This window comes from Alligator mississippiensis, chromosome 2 (assembly GCF_030867095.1).
Source record: "Alligator mississippiensis isolate rAllMis1 chromosome 2, rAllMis1, whole genome shotgun sequence".
Classification (NCBI taxonomy): Eukaryota; Metazoa; Chordata; order Crocodylia; family Alligatoridae; genus Alligator; species Alligator mississippiensis.
The window spans coordinates 286,880,922-286,899,164 of record NC_081825.1 but is presented as its reverse complement, the minus strand read 5'-3'; the positions used below and the strand labels follow the sequence as shown (position 1 = coordinate 286,899,164).

The following is an 18,243-nucleotide window of genomic DNA, read 5'->3' as shown; positions in this document are numbered from 1 at the left end:
CTCAGTCTCAGTTTTCATCTTCCTATTTCAATAATTGTAAACACTGAGTCTCAGGGGGAAGACCACATTATCAAAAGAGAAGGTCGTCCTCTTCCTCTTACTGTTGGTGGCAGCAATCTCTCACAGTTCAGGATGATCACTCCCACAAGTCAAGTAAAGGGTTGTAGATGAGTCTGTTGATGGCTAAGGCGGCCAGTCCTAGAGCTGCAGACTCTCTGGCAGATGCCACAGGTGGCAGTTAAAGAGGTCTTGTTTTTTTCCCTTCCATTTCTGTCATTTTTCTGCCTCCAGGGCAAGATGGTTTTCTTCAGAGTAAAATGTACTTTCTCTCACAAAGCATCACCATGTAACCCTGTCCTGAGCTAGTTTTTCCAAAGTTGTGATGTCAATGCCCCACTTAATGTTCACCTTGAAGTGTTTCCTCTGGTCCCTGTGTGTCCTTTGTCCTTGGCTGAGTTGGGAGCATAACAGTTGTTTTGGTAAATGTACATCAAGAATGCATTCACAATGCCCTGTCAACCACAGTCTATGTTGAATAATCAATGTTTCCATATTGCTGGTGTTAGCGTCACTGAGGACACTGGCATTTGTGCAACAATCCTCCCACTTTATACCAAGGATCTTCCAGAGGTAGCGCTGGTGAAAGCGTACCAGGCTTTTCAGGTGGTCCCTATAGGTTACCCAAGCTTCACAGCTGTAGAGAAAAGTTGGGGTTACCACAGCCTTTTATAATAGAAACTTTGTTCGAGTCCTGATGTCATGATCGTTGAACATGTGATGATACAGTCTTCTGAAGGCAGAGCTTGCAGTTTGGATCCTATGCTGGATCTCCTCATCAGTGTTGGCCTGTTCAGCGTTCTCCAACTCCTCTCTGTCAGTGAGGATCTTTGCTGGGGAAGTTAATTGGCCTGCATCAGGGTGGTGAAGCAAACACCTTTTGCTTTTCTGATGTTAAGGGTCAGTACCAGGCACTGGTGTGCTTGAGAGAAGCAGCTAAGGGCTGTTTGTAGATCCTCCTCAGTATGTGCAATGACAGCACAATCGTTGGCGTACTGTAGTTCCATAATCAAGGTTGATTTAACTTTTGGTTTTGGCACAGAGGTGGGAAGGATTGAAAAGATTCCCATCCATCCTGTACTCGCTGCCAGTGCCATGTGGCAGATGGTCATGGATGAGCTTCTTGATGACCACAAGCAAGATGGAAAGCAGAATTGGTGCGATCATGTAGCCCTGCTCGATGCCAGTTTGAATAGCAAAGGGCTTCATAGTGGAGCCACTGCATGGGATGGAGGTTTTTGTCTGGTCATGAAGGAGTCTTAGGATGGTGATAAATTTCCCTGGGCAACAAAACTTAGATAAGATCTTCCATAAAGCCTCATGGTAAACAGTGTCAAAGGTTTTGATCAAACTGATAAAGGCCACATATAGTTCCTGGTCTTGTTCTCAGAATTATTCCTGGCATTTTTCACTCCTCTTACTGTAATGTGATTCTACAATTCATGATTCTATGAAGGTGACTGATCTAGTTCTATAAGGAGCTCTTTCCTTGCTCTCTTTGGTACCTGTCCTTTTATTTTTCAAGATTGCTTGATCAGGGGTTATGGTGGACCAATGACTTCTGCAGTGACTCAAGAAGGTTGTGTAATCCAGTTCCATGCTCTGCCTTCTCCCTATCCTACCCCAAGCTGTGTTTGTAAACCACTCTTGTGAGGGTCTCTTACAGCAAGTGGTAGATTTTCCCTTTGGAGTTGATGCAATGGAACTAGTGTTTCCAGGGAAGCTTGCAAACTTCTCACATAGGTCTTCCAGTATAAATCTTAGCCTCTGTACAAAATTGAACAAATCCACAAGATGCATGTTGGTGATAACATGGGGTGGAAGACTTACCTAGACCTTCGACAGACTCATGGCCCAAGGTCCTTGTTGAACTCTCAAGGTCTTATAATGGCAGTGGAGCTCAGAGCAGTACAACTGACATACAGATTGCTTCTGCATCTAGGAAAAGACTAACGGCCCAGGTCCTAACTGACAAGATAAGTGTTTTGCCCAAGTAGACAGGGAAAAGTAAGATCAAAACTCTTTGTGAAGAGACCGTACTTCTGTGGGAATGGGGCATTCAAAATTGTATCAACCTTTGGACAGTACATCTGCCAGAGCAAATCAGTGGTTTGGCAGATAATTTAAGCAGGACAACTTTGTCATCGTGTAAGATATAGATCTTCTGGAAACGTGGAGTTCCTTGTAACTGTTTTTGCAGCCAGTGATAACAAGCTGCCACAACTTCTGTTGGCACTCTCAAGACCAGTCTAGTTCTCCACCAAGACCACTTGTCCTAGCATTTGATAGCATGGAAATTATGTGGCTAATATCAGTGGACAGAAGTTGTTCAGTATAATTTCAAGAAAATCTATTGTAGAGTGGTGGGGGGGAGGAACCTTTACCGGATGCATATGCAGTGCAAGTGGAAGGATTTTTCATTGTGGATTTCTCAGCATGGAATGGCTCATTGGAATCTCCAGTTCCTGAAACACTGAACTAATTTGCTTGGTTTTAAAAGTAGTTAGGACTGTCGCTTTGTTCAGAGTTCAGTTAATTGCATCTGTATACAAGTCCCCTGTCCAAAATGGACAATTTACCCATTTTAGACAATCTGCAGTCTTTTCTCATTCAGTTGTTCAGATTTTTTAAAGATTTTTGTCATGGATTTTCCACTTGTTAGAAAAATTTCCTCCTCTTGGGATTGGTATTTAGTACCTTCCTTCATTGATGAAGCTTCCACTTGAATTCATGACATCGTAGTCAAATATTGCCCATGACTGAAGTTAGTATTCTTGATGGGGATTGCCTCTGCCAGGAAAGAGGGTGAGACTCATGCTGTGATGGCTGTTGATTTAAAGATTGGTATCCTGTGCATGGGATGAATGTACACCAAGAGTGGGATCCCCTTGTATAAAATAGTCATAGTTCACTGTAAAGTAAGGCATCCTTTTTTTTCCTCTTCAGTCTTTTCCTTACACATTTGTTTCCCTTCTGCTTCATCTTCCTTACTTTCTTATATTAATCCCTCTCTCTATGTCTCTGTCCCCCCCAATTCTAATCTCCTTGGTGCATGTGTTTTTTTTCCTTCTTTTCCCCAACCCCTTTCCCCACATAGGAGTTTTTGCCTCTTTTTTTCCTAGGGATTCTGCAACTACAGATTAGAGATGGGGTCATATTCTTGCCTCTTAGTAAGTTTTTACAGTGTGCAGCAGAATGTGCTCTGCTGTTTTAATACCCTTGCCCACCAGGAGCTGCTTTGACAGTTCAGATTGGAAGCAGAGTGGTCTCAGCAACATGCAGCGTGCTGGTCTGTGCAGGAACTTGTAGTAGTTTTAGCATCCCTGGTGGGAGCCAAAGTGCAAATTTATCTTTGATGCTAAATGGGACGGTTTAAGTAGAAACCTTTATAAAAAATTTAAAAACTACTGCTACATGGCTTCTAATGTCAAAATATCAGTGTGTATAAACAGGTGAAAACTTTAATGAATTGTTTTTGTGCTTTCTCTAGGTTGGGAATCCACGTGTTGAGCTCACATTTTCAGAGCTTCAAGATATGGCTGCCAGACAACAACAACAAATTGAAAATCAGCAGCAAATGTTGGTTGCTAAGGTAAGAATACTAGGACAAATAAAAACTGCGGTGGTCTAAATACACAGGTAAAATTTAATTGGGGATTCCCTTCTGCAAATGCAAATATAAGTTTTGTCAAGATAGAAAATACTGTCAGTGAAGTAGAGAAATCTTCTGCATTAAGAAGTGTATGTTCCTATGAGCAATATAGAATATTACAATTTAATAAACACAATGTGTGCAAAATGGTTTCAGACATCTCCATAAAGATTGGTAGGTTATATTTTTCCTTTTTGCTAGACTTGCCTCTATTGAGATAGATATAGATATGTTTGAAGCATTTTGTGATGCTGTAACAGATTGTATAAAAGTACAGTATATATTGCATGCCTGGATTGAAGTACATTTAAAAGGATTCAAGCTAACAATTTCATTTGCAATTGTATTTTCACTTTTCTAAAAGAAATTATATAGAAAATAAGGAACGTTTCCCCTATTTGCCCAGGACAAGGACTGTAATTTAGAGGCCTGGAACTTTATCTTACAGTAGATCTCTTTATCTTAGCTAGCCTAAAATCCTTTACTGGTCTTTGTTTGTTTCCTTTGGGAAATTGAGTAATGGAGTGTTGGAAACCATCTTGCTGCAGCAGGAAGCATGTTACTAGCAGCAGGAAACAAATACTGGAGGAAGTTTCACAGATGTTTTGGAAGTAATGTTTAAGCTGGAATTGTTTTTGTGTGAGTTCAAAGTTTTATCTATGAGCTTCAAAAGCAGTATGCTCTGTTTTTCATTTTTGAAGACAAATGTGTGCAAACAAATATTTAATACTAGCCTTTTCTAGGTCTATTAGTGGACATCTTAATTAATTTTTTGTCATCAGAACTAACTTTTTTCCCCCATGCAGAGAAGATGCACAGGAAAGAAAACTGTCTATTCATAGTGATATTTTAGTTTCTCTAAAGCCACGCTTTGTTGCTATTTTTGTAGATAGTTGGCTAGCAGGTAAATTCTTTTGAAATCAGATAATATGTTTGACAGGAACAACGCTTACGTTATCTGAAGCAGCAAGAACGTCGTCAGCAGCAGTCCATTTCTGAGAGTGAAAAGCTTCAAAAACTTAAGGAACGAGTGGAGACCCAGGAGACAAAGCTGAAAAAAATCCGTGCCATGAGAGGGCAAGTGGACTATAGCAAGATCATGAACGGCAACCTGTGTATGTGGATTTTTCAAATCTGCTTCCATAATTCAGGGTTGTCCATCTTTTCCGTGGCCAGGAGACCGAGCATCCTGCACTGGATGGAGAACAGCACCCTGTGCAGACTGCAGTAGTACAAGCCAAGGGCCCCCCCAGGTGTCCCCCACTGGTGCATGGTGCAAAGCCAGCCCTTCCACTGCTCCACCACACACACACACAGATGGCCCCTCTCCCAGTGCTCCACTGGCATGGACAGCCACGCCCCACTACACATGTGGGCAGGTGGCCCCCTCACCATGCACCTGTGCCACTGCACACATGGCGGGGAGGGTGCACTGGGGGCTGCCCACTCCTACCACACCACAGCATGGGCTCCTGCATGCTGCCTCACCCCTTGGGGCAGGTGCAGGAAGCCAGAGCCAGAGGGAAAGCCCACAGGTCTTGACTGCTGCTATTGGCTGCAGAACTGTAGGGGGAACAGTGGCCAGGTGGGAGCCTGGGAGGTAAGGGAGAAGGTTGCAGAGAAGAGGCATTGAATAATCTCTCACAGCTCTGCTATAATTCATTTCACTTATACTCTGGATTAGAGCTAGCAAATTATTAGCATAGCAGTAGAATATTGAATAATTTGTTCTATTGTTAATAAAGTAGTATTCTGAGGGAATTTTATAATAAATATATAGTACTTTTAATAAACATGTTTTAACTTTTAGCAAACTATCATAGGTTAAATACATAATTTTGTATGTTATGTGGTAAAGTTAAATTCATGGAGATGTCTCTTCTGTATTTTTAGAACATTTTTAGGACTAGTTTCCCATTGCTCCCAATAGCTCTATAATTAAAACTATGGAAATATATAGGGAAATCATACTGGTATTCCATTTAACCACTTTTTACAAATTTGTTATTCATCATAGCTACTGAAATTGAGCACATCAGTGCAATGTTCCAGGAAAAGCAGCAGGAGCTACAAGCTGCAGTGTTAAAAGTGGATCAACTCACTCAGCAACTGGAAGACTTGCGGAAAGGGAAATTGAATGGCTTCCAGTCTTACAATGGACAGATGACAGGGCCTGCAGCTGTAGAACTAAAAAAGTTGTATCAGGAGCTGCAGGTAAACCATTAATGGATACAGTTTTACAGTGTTTGTAGCTTAATACTTACTGCTGCACATCTGGTGCTGCCAGGGCATTTGATTCTGTGAAATTCCATTACTGATATGATGGAATATTGTTAACTTTCAAGGGCATATTAAATATATAAACCTGTGGGACCTTCTTTACTTTTTCAAAAGCACTTCGGAATCACTTACATTACTCAGACTAAGTACTTAAGTCTGAGTAAATGTTTGAAGAGGATTGCTAAGGGAAAAGAAAGTGTGTATACAAAATTTCAACATGTAAACTAGTACTAGTTTCAAGTTTTTCCTTTTTCCTAAAATTATCATCTTATCTAAAATTATCATCATTTTCTCTTGTGAGGTTGTGGTGAAGTGAGCAAAGTATGTTACAAGCTTTTATAACTAGAAAGCATGATTAAATAGTGCAATACAGAATACAAAGACAAAAGCATAGTTATCTAGTAGAATTCAGATACTGCATGGGGTTAGGTGTCATACCCATATGGCATTGTGGGTTTGTGAACTGGTGTGAAAGTCCTACAAAGCCAGAGTAAACAGGTGATTGCTGTAGCTTTTATTTCAGTGGGCACCACTTCTCCAGTCAGCTATCTGGGATTACTGATCGGCTGTGACTGAGTGGAGAAGCAGCGTCCTTTGAATTAAAAGCCACAGCAGAGAGCTGTGTGCCTCAGCCTTTCCTCAGTAACCTCTTGCAAATTGAGCAGGTTGTGAACCATCTAGATACAAATGCCCTCAGTTCTACTGTACTGCACGTGTGGTATAATCCTCACGTACATACATTAACTATGTGTACGTGTACCTGCCCTGACTTGTATTTTAAACGCACAACAGAGCAATATAGACAATGCTCATATAAAAATGTACAATTACCTCTTTCCCGAGATAGTGGTTATAGCTACAGTGTAGGTTTTAATTCAAAAGGTAAGATGTATTTTTTACATTGATTTGTCATCTACATGACACGTATAAAATTACAGCTGTTTAGTGACTTTCTAGTTTGCCAGGATTTTGAGTTCCAATTTGTTTATAATGTCCCGAGTTTGAGATGACTACTGAAACAGGGTATGTGTGTGAGAAAGAGAGGGAGAAAAATATGAATAACTCTTGGGAGGGAGAGAGAAATATATGAGTAATGCTTTGGGGTGGGGAAGTAAGGGAAGAGAAAAAAATATGAGTAACCCTTACAAATTTTTACTCCTTTAGGATGCATTAATATTTTACCCTTGATTACCTTGTGCACAGATTGACATGATGTTCTTTAAAATGAGGCCTTTTTGTATAATAACTTTAATGTAATTGGCTAGTAGGTGTTAATTTTACAATAAAATGATATTTATCTCTGAAGAGGAGTGGGAGAGGGTTCATTTGAATTATTATATCAAGTTTGACAATGAGGCCCAAATTAATCCTTCCACTATATTTTTTTTATTTAATTGAGAAATGATAGCTTTTTTCCCCTGCCACTTGCATTAGGTGCATCTCCACTCCTGAAGTAATTTTTAAGATGCTTAACAGATGGTTGAGCTGTCTATGTTGCTTTTTGTCACATTGACCCCCTATATATTCATAAAGATTGAAATTTGCCTCAGTTTCTTGCATGTAACATCAACACGAGAAGTGGAAAATTGGGACAAACTGTCAGAATTATTGAAGGTGCCAAAGAGCCAGTGAGGAAGCAGGAGAAATAATTGTGAAGAACGACATGATTGATTTAAACTGTAGAGGTAACCCACCCCATAAGCCATCAGAAGCCTTCAAATGAAGGTTTCCCTTTAATCCCAATGTAGAGAGGAAAATCAGTGTCTAGCCTGTGCACCAGCAGTTCAGTTAGCATCGCATTCATGCATCAAGAGGTTTCATTTGGAATTGGAAGTAGAATCAGTGGTATAACTAATGTTGAAAATGACACCTTCTTTTAGTGTTGTTTACCTTCCATGATGTTAAAAAATGCATCTCTGAAATAAGAAGGTTTGACCAAATCAGCTTACTAACAAATTTTATGTATGTTTTGTTTTTCACTTCAGTATTCCCTTATGAAACATCTTTATGCTTAGATGCTTCATCCAGTTGATACAAATTGGATGGATTCTACATATATTCATAAGTGGTCAATTGCTTCCTAGGACATACTTTATTTTGCTGTTTTAAGAGTTGTACTTGAATGCAAATGTTTATCGACTAGGCTGTGTAGAAGTGTAGACTTAGACTTGAAAACTTAGTTGTTTTACATTATTTTATATCTTTTGACACCTTACTGCTACAACAACAACAGGTAAAATGAAATGTCTACCTTAACTATAACCATTGTTTTTTTAAAGATCCGTAACAGGCTTAATCAAGAACAGAACTCCAAGCTGCAGCAGCAGAAGGAACTTTTAAACAAACGCAACACGGAGGTGGCTATGATGGACAAGCGAATCAATGAGCTGCGCGAGCGCCTGTACAAGAAAAAAGTTGAGGCACGTCAAAAAGAAAACATCCCTGTAAGATAAACTATTAAAAGGGCCACACCTCAGTGGTTTCCACAACCTGTACAAATCTTCATAAGATGTAACTTTTCTCCAGCTGACAAACAATTACAAAAAAGAAAACTTTTGAAAGTAGCAAACTTTTTAAATTTTAATTTTTTACAGGCTTTCCATAGACATTAAGAAACCCTCAAATGGCAATGTGTTGCCATTATATTAGGAACTATAAAGATTTGCAACAGTTACAGTAATGCAGAAAGGAAGGATTAATCTAGGGCTATGCATTGACATAGAAGTTTGATTTGGTTTGTTAATAAAATATTCTTAAATGTTGAAATTATTACCTCCCTGCCCAGAGTAAAGCATTATTTAAATAGAAGCGGTTTAATAAAGTTGGCCAGAGCGGTTTCCAGCAACCTAGTTAGTTGCCTGGTAGACAAGAGATTAGGTAGAGTTTCTCTGAATTACCAAGTAGAATCTCAGGTAGAGGGAATACTTGCAGGTTTTTGCTTTCCATTATTCAAGGCCGCTCACTAGGCCACAAACCTATGAAGGCTGAAGGTGAAAAGAGTTCTTGGACAGCAGAACAGTTTCCTGATGGGAAAATTTGTATCATGGTAAAAAAAAAAAATTAATAGTTTTTAGGTGAACAAAGTTTGTTTTATATGGACTAGAACTGTGACAACAATATTGTGCAGTTCTAGATTATTTAACCACACTTTATCTTGACACCAAATGTTCCAAGATAAATAGAGGTTCACACAACTTTTGGTTTGTCTATTTTTAGTTAAATCGTATTAACGGAACCTCATCGCCACAGTCATCCTTGAGTGCTTCAGGAAGAGTAGCAGCAGTGGGACCTTACATCCAGGTTCCCAGTGCAGGCAGTTATGCTGTACCAGTGGACCCAGTGAAACCACAGTCTCTCACCATTGCTTCCAGTTCAACCCATGGAAGATCAAAATCTGGTGAGTTACAACAGCTGTTTAAGTATTTGCTCTGAGAGAGGGGCAAGGAATAGTTCTTGCAAATCCTGTGTTTTGACAGTTCTATCTCAGGTTGAATGAATTTGGCTTCTCAGTACAGTTCTGTGATAGCTTGATAGTCATTTGAGCAACATGAAGTGTTTTGTATCTCTCTACCTACCCTTGTTCAGTGGCTGAGCATGCTGCCTTCTCAGTTTTGCTTGAATTCGAACAGAATATGGAATCTACAAAAGAGCATGTGTCAATTGACTGAATAATTCCTACCCTAGGAGTGTTTGCTTCCAAGATTTTTTTTTAATGTAACTAGTTGCTGTAATTTTTTAATTTCCATTTGTTTACAGAAGGCTGCTTATCTTACATACAACATATGTATATACTTGGTCTAGTAAAAAACACACTGCTTCTAAAATAAAAAAAAGAAAAGAGTGCTTTCTGATAGCAAGAGGAAGGTGGTTAGTTCCAGCCTGTGGTGTCTTGTGTTGCAGTGGAATAGTTTTTAGTGTTCCAGTTGTCTATCCCTTTCTCACTGGGGTTAGTGAAGGAGGCAAAATAGAATTATTCATAATTTGTTCTTCAGCGCTATGGTCCCAGTGTTGTCTCCCACCGTAAACAATTCTAGATGTATTGTAAAACAGAAAATATTCTTTCTCATATTTAACATCTGAGGGGACCACCTACCTTAATGGTATGTCAGCTGTCCTGAAGTCTTTGAGCCAATTTGCTTTCGTTTTGCAGTATGTGCCTTGCTAAAGTCAGAACTCTGAAGAGTAGTTTGACTACAAACACAGATAAATGCAGTCCCAAGCATCTGGGCATGATGCCTAGTTGTAGTGAAGAGTTTTAAGAGCAGGGGGCAGCCACCAGTGCAAACTACCTGTGATTTGCCACATTGTTCCAAAAATGTTTTTGTGGTTGGAATTGAAAACTTCCTCAAGGTTTATACTTTGCTTCTGTGGCAGGGAGAGAAGATGCTGAACCATTCTGTACGACATATGCAAAGAGTTACTTTGCAGTCTGCTGAAGGCAGTAGGGGCCAACCTTTTTGGCAGGCATACCACAAATTAGCCCTGAACCCTCCTCATGTACCACTCTGATCCCTTTCCCTTACCTGATTTGCTGCTCAGCTTTCTGTTCCCTGCTTTGTGCTCCCTGCCTGATCTGAAGCTCTGCTTTCTGCTCCCTTCCCCATCTGCCACTCTGCTGCCTGTCCCCTCTCCCATTTTGCCACATGCCATACACAAATATTGCCTGTGCCACTTGTGGCACCTGTTGCACATGTTGGCCACCCCTGGCCTAAAGCATACTCCTAGGCAGTATTGCATGTTGCACCCTCTGGTATTAGTAATCTGTTAATCAAGTTCAAGTCCTGGAAATTGAAGTACACTGCCTTTGGTATCAGATCCAGAAGTTAATTCCATGCAAGATATACTAAGTTTTAGATCCTTCCTCAGACCCAGTGGTGGAGTAGGCTTTCCCCATCTTACTGCTTTTTTGGGGAAATTCAAAGTGGATATTTGAAATGACTTAAACATGAGGTGAAATGACAGATTTGTCACAATATTCATGTTTCCTTTGGTTGTGTGTGTATTTAATTCGTTAATCTCATATGAAAATAATTCACAGGTCACAGTTTAATTGCTGCTGTTTGCAAATCTCACTTGTTGGGTGACTGTCCGTGCACTGTGGGAGTTTCCATATTCTACTACAAGGAGTAACTCTGCATGAGAGACTTCTGATAGTGGAAAAGAGTGATTGTTTTCTCCAGAGACTGATTTTTATATGTTGATTATAGTGAGTGTAGTTATATGATTTTCTCAGAGTTTAAGAGAATAGAAAGTAGATCAAATCTTGGGGATTTTTTTTCTCCCATGTGTCATTCTTTTATTTATTCATTTCTAAGTTTTTAAGTTCTAATTTCTCCATTGCCATTACTTTGTAATCTTTCCACCACTTTTTTTTTTCTCCCCACCCCTTTCTTTCTTTCTTTCTTTCTTTATCTCTGTGACTGGACCTGCCTCGGTATGTTCTGTAGAGACTGACTATGGGTGTGTGAAAAAATCTCCAGGCACCTGGAAGATTTCTGATTTAGACATAATAGTGGATCCTATTCTGTCAGCTTCCACTTCTTCTCTTCAGTCTGCTGTTCACAGTGTCATCTGCCTGGCATCTACTCTTTCTGACACCCAGCACTGTGAGTCTCTACAAGATCTTTGGTTATCTAAGAATGCCAAGTTTTAATATGATCATCTGAGCTCTTTCATGCAGATACATATTAAACAGCATTTTTAGAAATCACTCTCCATCCTGGTAAAAATATAAAATTGCTTGGAGATTAACCTGCAGATTAAAAGGAAGAATGGAAACAAACAGATTTTGAGCAAATTGATCCTTTGAGTGTCACCAGTGGAATTACCCTAGGGATGAGTTTCTGCAATTGAGGTTTTGATTGTAAAGATACTGAAATAAGTTACTAGGCGCCTTGTTGCTGCTAATCAGACTGTCAGGGGAAATTTATGAGTTATTGGCATGTGAGGATTTATTCTGGAGACACTATTCCCTGCATAGCTTACATAGGTATTCATGGTCTACTGGCCTGGGAACTAGGAGATCTGAGTCTGATCTCAGGGTAAAATCCTGGCTGCAGTGAAGTCCATGGCAGAATTCCCATTGCCTCAATGGGACCAGGATTCTATTCTTGGTTTTGCAGTTCATGTGCTCTATTGCTGTGGGTCATTTATTCCTTTGTCTTGCCTTCACCAGCTATAAAATGCAATAAGCATTTTCTCATGTTTTAAATGATCCAAGATCTATCAATGCAAAATGGTATGAAAGTTATTCCAAAGACCGACTGCTGTTATTGGGCCTTGGTTGCTATTAGGAAACCCGTAGAGGTAGCTGGTACCAAAGCAATAGGAACTTCGTGGCATGGTGCCCAGAAACAGTATTTTGCTTGACATCAGTTGGATAGACAAGGTGAGCAGGGAGGCTGCTCACTGGATGGGAAGTGGTGTCAGGGGTAGAGCTGGGAAGCCAAAGTTTGGATTCTTTCAACATCTCTGCTTCCTTTGGCCTCTGCTTGCTGCAGCTTCTGCTCTCATTGTTCCTTGTCCATCACAGCTGATCCTTCCTTGCTGAGACCCAAGGGAGGGAACAACAGAGAGAAGCTGCTTGGCGGCCTGCTTGCCACAGCAGCTACTGGCTGTCATGAGTTGCAATTGCAGGCTGTTACAGCAGCTTGGTATGTATGGCATTCAGTTTGGGGTGCAAGAAGAAAATGTAGGGTGTTTGGTAGGTCTGCTCAAGTAGGATATGATGGGGCGGGAAGGTGGGAGTAGCTGCATTCTGAAGCTGAAGGCAACAGAAAGAATGAAAGTTGGAACAAATGGGACCTTTATTGAGTTCCTGTTTACCACCTTTGAATGCTAAGGATAAGCACCTATTGTTGCATTTTTGGAGTTTTAAGGATTATACGGCATTCAGTGTATGACTTTTATGAGTTCTCTGAGGTTTCGTTGTAAATCTGTGTGCATCTTTGTAAGAGAATGGAAGATGTTTTGGCATTTTCTACTGTTCTATCATATTTTTAGCCTCAAAATTTTAATGTTTCCTTCTTGGGCACTAAGCTTATAATTTTAAGATGTCTCTCTCTGCTTAGTATGAATTGGGTAGAATGGCTTCATTTATTTTGTGAAATTGTTCTGCCAAACCTTAACAAAGTGCTAGAATTAAAGAATGTCTTGAATGTATCATGTAGTAAACTTTAATCCAAAGCAGTACTCGCATTTAGAAAAGTTCTCGATATAAGGGTTAGTTGTTTGTTTGTTTTTTTTACTTCATTTCTTCTGGTCTTATTCTTAACTAGATGGTGGAAAAATAAGCAAGGTGCATGGCTCCTGGACAGAGTCAGATCTTGATGCTGGGCCTGACTACAGCTCTTCCGGGCAATCTACAAACTGTGAAAAACAATTTCTAGACTGTATGTTTTGCAAAGTGCTTTAAGCAAAAATAAATAAATAAATGCCTACAATGATCTTTACTTCCAATTAACAATCAATAATCCTTTCCTATCCCTCACATTCAATTATTTCTCAAAATTCAACTTCAGTTGATTTGAAATTAAAAAGTTAATTACATTTTAAATAGTTTTGTGTGGAACTTTTGGAAAAGATCATTCAAAGATGATTAGTAGGACAGCTCAGATGTAGAGGGTATAACTTCAAATAAGCAAAGGATAGAAAATAGATGACCTAATCATTTGAGCAAGATAAAGACACATTCATGAGCTAACAGACTGATCATTCTTTGATAGGGTAGAAACATGGGGTGCCAAATAGTCTCCAGATTGTTACTTCTTCAGAAATTGGGTGTTCAGTAGAATTGGTTTGACTTTTTTAGGCAGAAAGAGAAACAAGAATGTTAAATGCATTGTATATAGCCCACCCTTATGTGGCCTGTTTAAGGGGTAAAATTATCGTTTTATTTAATTATATTAATACAATAGAATATATTTCAACCAAATTATGTCTAAGTCTTCAAATACAGAGTTGTTTTATAAAGAGGATGATTGTCAGTTTTTTCTCTGGGTACAGGGGGTCAAACAAGAAGTAATAACCTTAAATTGCAACAAGGGAAACTTTAGGTTAGATATTAGTGAGAAAACTCTGTGGGGTTGGTTAGGCTCTGGAACTGATTTCCTTAGAGATGTTGTGGAATCCCTGCCATTGGAAGTTAAAGCACAGATCAGATACCAACTTGGTTGGGAAGGTTTAGACATGTATTCCTGGGCTGAGCAGGGTGTTGGACTAGATGATGTCCTGAGGTCCCTCACAGCCTTTTTTTTCTCCTATGATCTTATAACTGTTTTTGCAGAAACTCTATTATGTGAGCATGGCAAGGAATGTGCAATTAGAAAGAAACTCTCACAGATCTTCTAAGGGGCCTTGGCAGATGGAATTTTTTCTCTGAAGTTTGAATATTTGCTGTGTACATTTTATTTGGTCTCATTAAAATGGAGTTCTAGGAATCTAAATAAATCTTCTCTAGATCTGTCTAAAACTGCACCCTGGGTGCCACCCTCTAGAGACTAAGTCTGTGTGTCAGTTCTATTATTAAATTGTTTTGCTTTGGGTAGTACAGAGGAATGAAGGGAGGCAAACAGCTTCTCCATCCCATGGAGCAACAACAACAGAACTAGGAAATGAAATTTGACCTAAACAGCAGCTCAAAGCAGTAATTCAGAATTGTTTTATAATAACTGCAAAGATTTCACTTCAGATCTTTTAATCTTGTATCTTTTAGAAAATGGAAAGGAAACCATTTCTTCCAAGTACTAAAATAGTACACTAAAGCATCAAGGAATTAACGAAGTGCTGGTTCCTTTAGTTTACATGCAGTTATGCATGTTTTTGCATACAATGAATGGATATGCCTGTGGCTTGGTGTTTTGACTGATTTTGAGATTCATTTCTGGAAAATTAAATCTTTAACGAGGAAATGTTTTTATAATCAGTGAGCATAGGGAAGGAGGCAGAAAAGCATTGATGTCTTGCAGCATAATAATGTTTTTGTTTTTTTCCACCACATAGCTACAATGAGTCTTTATGGTATACAGCCCTTACACTTCTGTGACTGTAGGTCAGATTCTGCTCACAGATATACAGGTGTAAGTTTAGAATTACTCTACTAAGTGACTGCAGGTACTCAAAATTTAATAGCAAGAATTTGCCCTTTCATGTTGATGATACACAATGTATCAAAAACTGAATGCGGGCAAAGTATTCTTATAAATAAACTTTAAAAAAATCTTGGTCTGATTTCTGCACTTGATCAAAATTTTGGAGCTAGGTCTGCAATATCTGCTATCTCATGCATTAAAATCAGCTCTAATGAAATTTGAATATCAAATGGTAACAGATAGCATGCAATGCCTAATGATTAAGCTTTTAGTCTCTTCTTCTGAATCAGATGCTGACATTAGTATGGGTTTATCTAATTTTTGGAATCAAATTTAATCCTGTTGTAATTAAACTAACTTATTTGTTTACAGCGATGGGCACAGATAATCTTAAATATTACATTTTTCTTTGTTTCAAGCTACTGAAGGAAACTGGCCAACACTTAAGCAAAGCTCAGCCCCTGTCGTAAAACCCTCCCAGCTCTCCAACGCAGACTGGAAAGAATCAAGCATGGATACAGCTTTAAAACAAGGAACTATATCCAGTCAGCCTTTGCCATCTTCTTTATTAGGAAGTACTGATAAGCTGGTGCGTTTAATTAATGGTCTCTGCACATTTTGCTTCCATTCTGATGTTTATCAAAAATGTCACTAACGAAGTACATTTCATCTCCTTTTTTAATTTCTTCATTGCCATCCTATCTCTTCTCCCATTAAGTGCCATACACCCCTGAAGGCAAGGGAGTATGTGAATCTCCATCTGTCTGCATCTTGGTTCTTGTTTCTCCCAATTTTCTCCCTCAATTCCTTTGCTGCTCTTGATCTCCTCTGAAACGCTTTGTTCCCTCCTCTCTCTTTGGCCTCAGACCTCTTACAGGTTGCCACTGGCTGCTTAATTAAACTCATATTTACTCAGTGCTTTTCCTCCTCTGATTGTTAAATTATTTAAAAGAATAAAGTTATCCCTGAAATTCCTTAAACTCGTCCCATAGTGAGCTTGTCAGGTTTCCTTGTGTCCTCCTGTGTGTTGCTCAACAGTTTGTCCTGAACTGTTAGCTCTAAGCAGCAAACGACTTTATTTTAAAATGTGAAGTGTTAGAGTACTAAAACCACACTGTATTGTCTCATGAATTTTGGAGGCCCTTGTTTCATTTTTTACTAGTCACTCAAGCTTCCAATTATGCAGATTCCATAATATAAATTATGGAGATGGTATAATTATGTAGAGAGTATAAATTCATATTAACATATTAGACACAGCCTTATAATTCCAATGTGTCAAGACATCTCAGAGTATATCTCAAACCTATGGTGCTCACTCTGTTAAGCGGTGGTGTTGTACCTAATATATAAGAAATCTATTCATAGTTTTGTGTACATGTAAATATAAACAGTTTATTCTGTAACAGTCAAGAACATTAATCAGCATCGTTAAGCTGTGGGTGTTTTTGCTTTTGATTTGTACTTGTGAAATGGTGCAGTCTGCTTAATTTTTCTTATGCTACTTGTGTTCTCATTTAGGGCCTTGATATGGGGAAGGTGCCACCAACCATTCCTGGTGTGAGCAAGCAGTTGCCTCAAAACTATGGGACCTATCCAAGCCCTATTCCTTTAGGAACAAGTTCTACAAATTCTCTGGAGAGGCGGAAGGATGGCAGCCTGCCAAGACCTGGTTCCAGTATAATAAGTCGGCAAAGATCTGTTCCATTACCACCATCAAGCAACATACATCAACCCAGTTCCTCACAACAGATCCAACAGAGAATTTCCGTACCTCCTAGCCCTACATATCAGCCTTCTGGCCCCCCCTTATTTCCTGGAGGAGATGGAAGGCCTGACCTTCCTTTAACTGTGGCTATCAGACCTTTCCTAGCTGATAAAGGATCAAGGCCTCAGTCTCCCAGAAAAGGACCACAAACAGTAAACTCAAGTTCCATCTACTCAATGTATCTTCAGCAAGCAACCCCACCCAAAAACTATCAACAAGCTGTATACAACACCCTAAATAAGTCAGTAAAAGCAGGTAGAAAATATATTTGCCTTTCTTTTTTAAATAGATTAACTACTACTTGTTGGCCTAACACTTCCATTGAGACTAACATAAATAGTTGTTGCATGAATAGCTTTTCTAAATTTTGGAAAGGGGACAAAGTTTGTTTTTTGTTTAAACAGTGTGATGTTGCAATTTAATTTGATCATAGTTGTGGTATTTGAGATGGCAAAGAGGCACATGAGTTATCTTTTTTTCTGAAATGTGCTAATTATTGGAACAATAACATCAATATATATAACACCAAATGTTATCCATATACAAGCAGTCCTCAACTTACAACGTTTTGAGTTACAATGTTTCACACTTGCAACGTTTCTAAATTGACACCCTGTTCCAAATTTCTGACCTCAGTTTCGACTTTACAATGCTTGGTCTGATGTGATGCCATGACAGTGAATAAGTCACTGTCGCCCATCTCCCTGGAGAACATCTGTCCAAACTTCCTTGCACACTTTCTTTAAGAAAGCAGACAAGACTCCATAAAAATCTGCAGCCAAGGCTCCTGAGAAGAATTCAGCCAAGAGCCCTTCAAAAAGTCCAGCAAAATCACCTCAAAGAAGTCATAGATTCATAGATGCTAGGGTCGGAAGGGACCTCAATAGATCATCGAGTCTGACCACCTGCATAAGCAGGAAAGAGTGCTGGGTTTAGATGACCCCAGCTAGATGCTTATCTAACCTCCTCTTGAAGACCCCCAGGGTAGGGGAGAGCACCACCTCCCTTGGAAGCCCATTCCAGACCTTGGCCACTCGAACTGTGAAGAAGTTCTTCCTAATGTCTAGTCTAAATCTGCTCTCTGCTAGCTTGTGGCCATTATTTCTTGTAACCCCCGGGGGCGCCTTGGTGAATAAAACCTCACCAAGTCCTGCCAAATCAATATGATTGCTATTTACAATATAAATACATTAATGTAGCTATATTACTCATCTATAATAGATTTGAGTACAAAATTCTGAGTTATTTTTGGTGAAAACAGGGTATCAGGCCTTGGTTCAGGAACCAATCCCCCATTTATAACATTGTTTCCTATGGGAAAATCGGTTCCGAGTCGCAACGTTTCGACTTAAGACACTGCTTTCAGGAACCAATTGTGTTGTAAATCCTCAGGACTG

At 39.4% G+C, this 18,243-nt stretch overlaps 1 protein-coding gene across 7 annotated transcripts in view; it reads left to right on the top strand.

Annotated features, from left to right (window-relative positions):
* PPP1R13B (protein phosphatase 1 regulatory subunit 13B) overlaps positions 1 to 18,243 on the top strand; it is a 115,661-nt gene that overhangs the window by 84,796 nt on the left and 12,622 nt on the right. For 4 of the 7 annotated variants that reach the window (XM_014596436.3, XM_059723268.1, XM_059723272.1 and 1 more), the window contains 8 exons: positions 3,548 to 3,649; positions 4,650 to 4,824; positions 5,727 to 5,923; positions 8,269 to 8,433; positions 9,206 to 9,386; positions 13,267 to 13,380; positions 15,498 to 15,667; positions 16,600 to 17,101. In XM_014596436.3, the coding sequence (XP_014451922.1) occupies positions 3,548 to 3,649; positions 4,650 to 4,824; positions 5,727 to 5,923; positions 8,269 to 8,433; positions 9,206 to 9,386; positions 13,267 to 13,380; positions 15,498 to 15,667; positions 16,600 to 17,101 (1,606 nt within the window). The remainder of the gene's footprint in view (positions 1 to 3,547; positions 3,650 to 4,649; positions 4,825 to 5,726; positions 5,924 to 8,268; positions 8,434 to 9,205; positions 9,387 to 13,266; positions 13,381 to 15,497; positions 15,668 to 16,599; positions 17,102 to 18,243) is intronic. The other 3 variants (XM_059723269.1, XM_059723271.1, XM_059723270.1) reach the window with 3 other exon arrangements.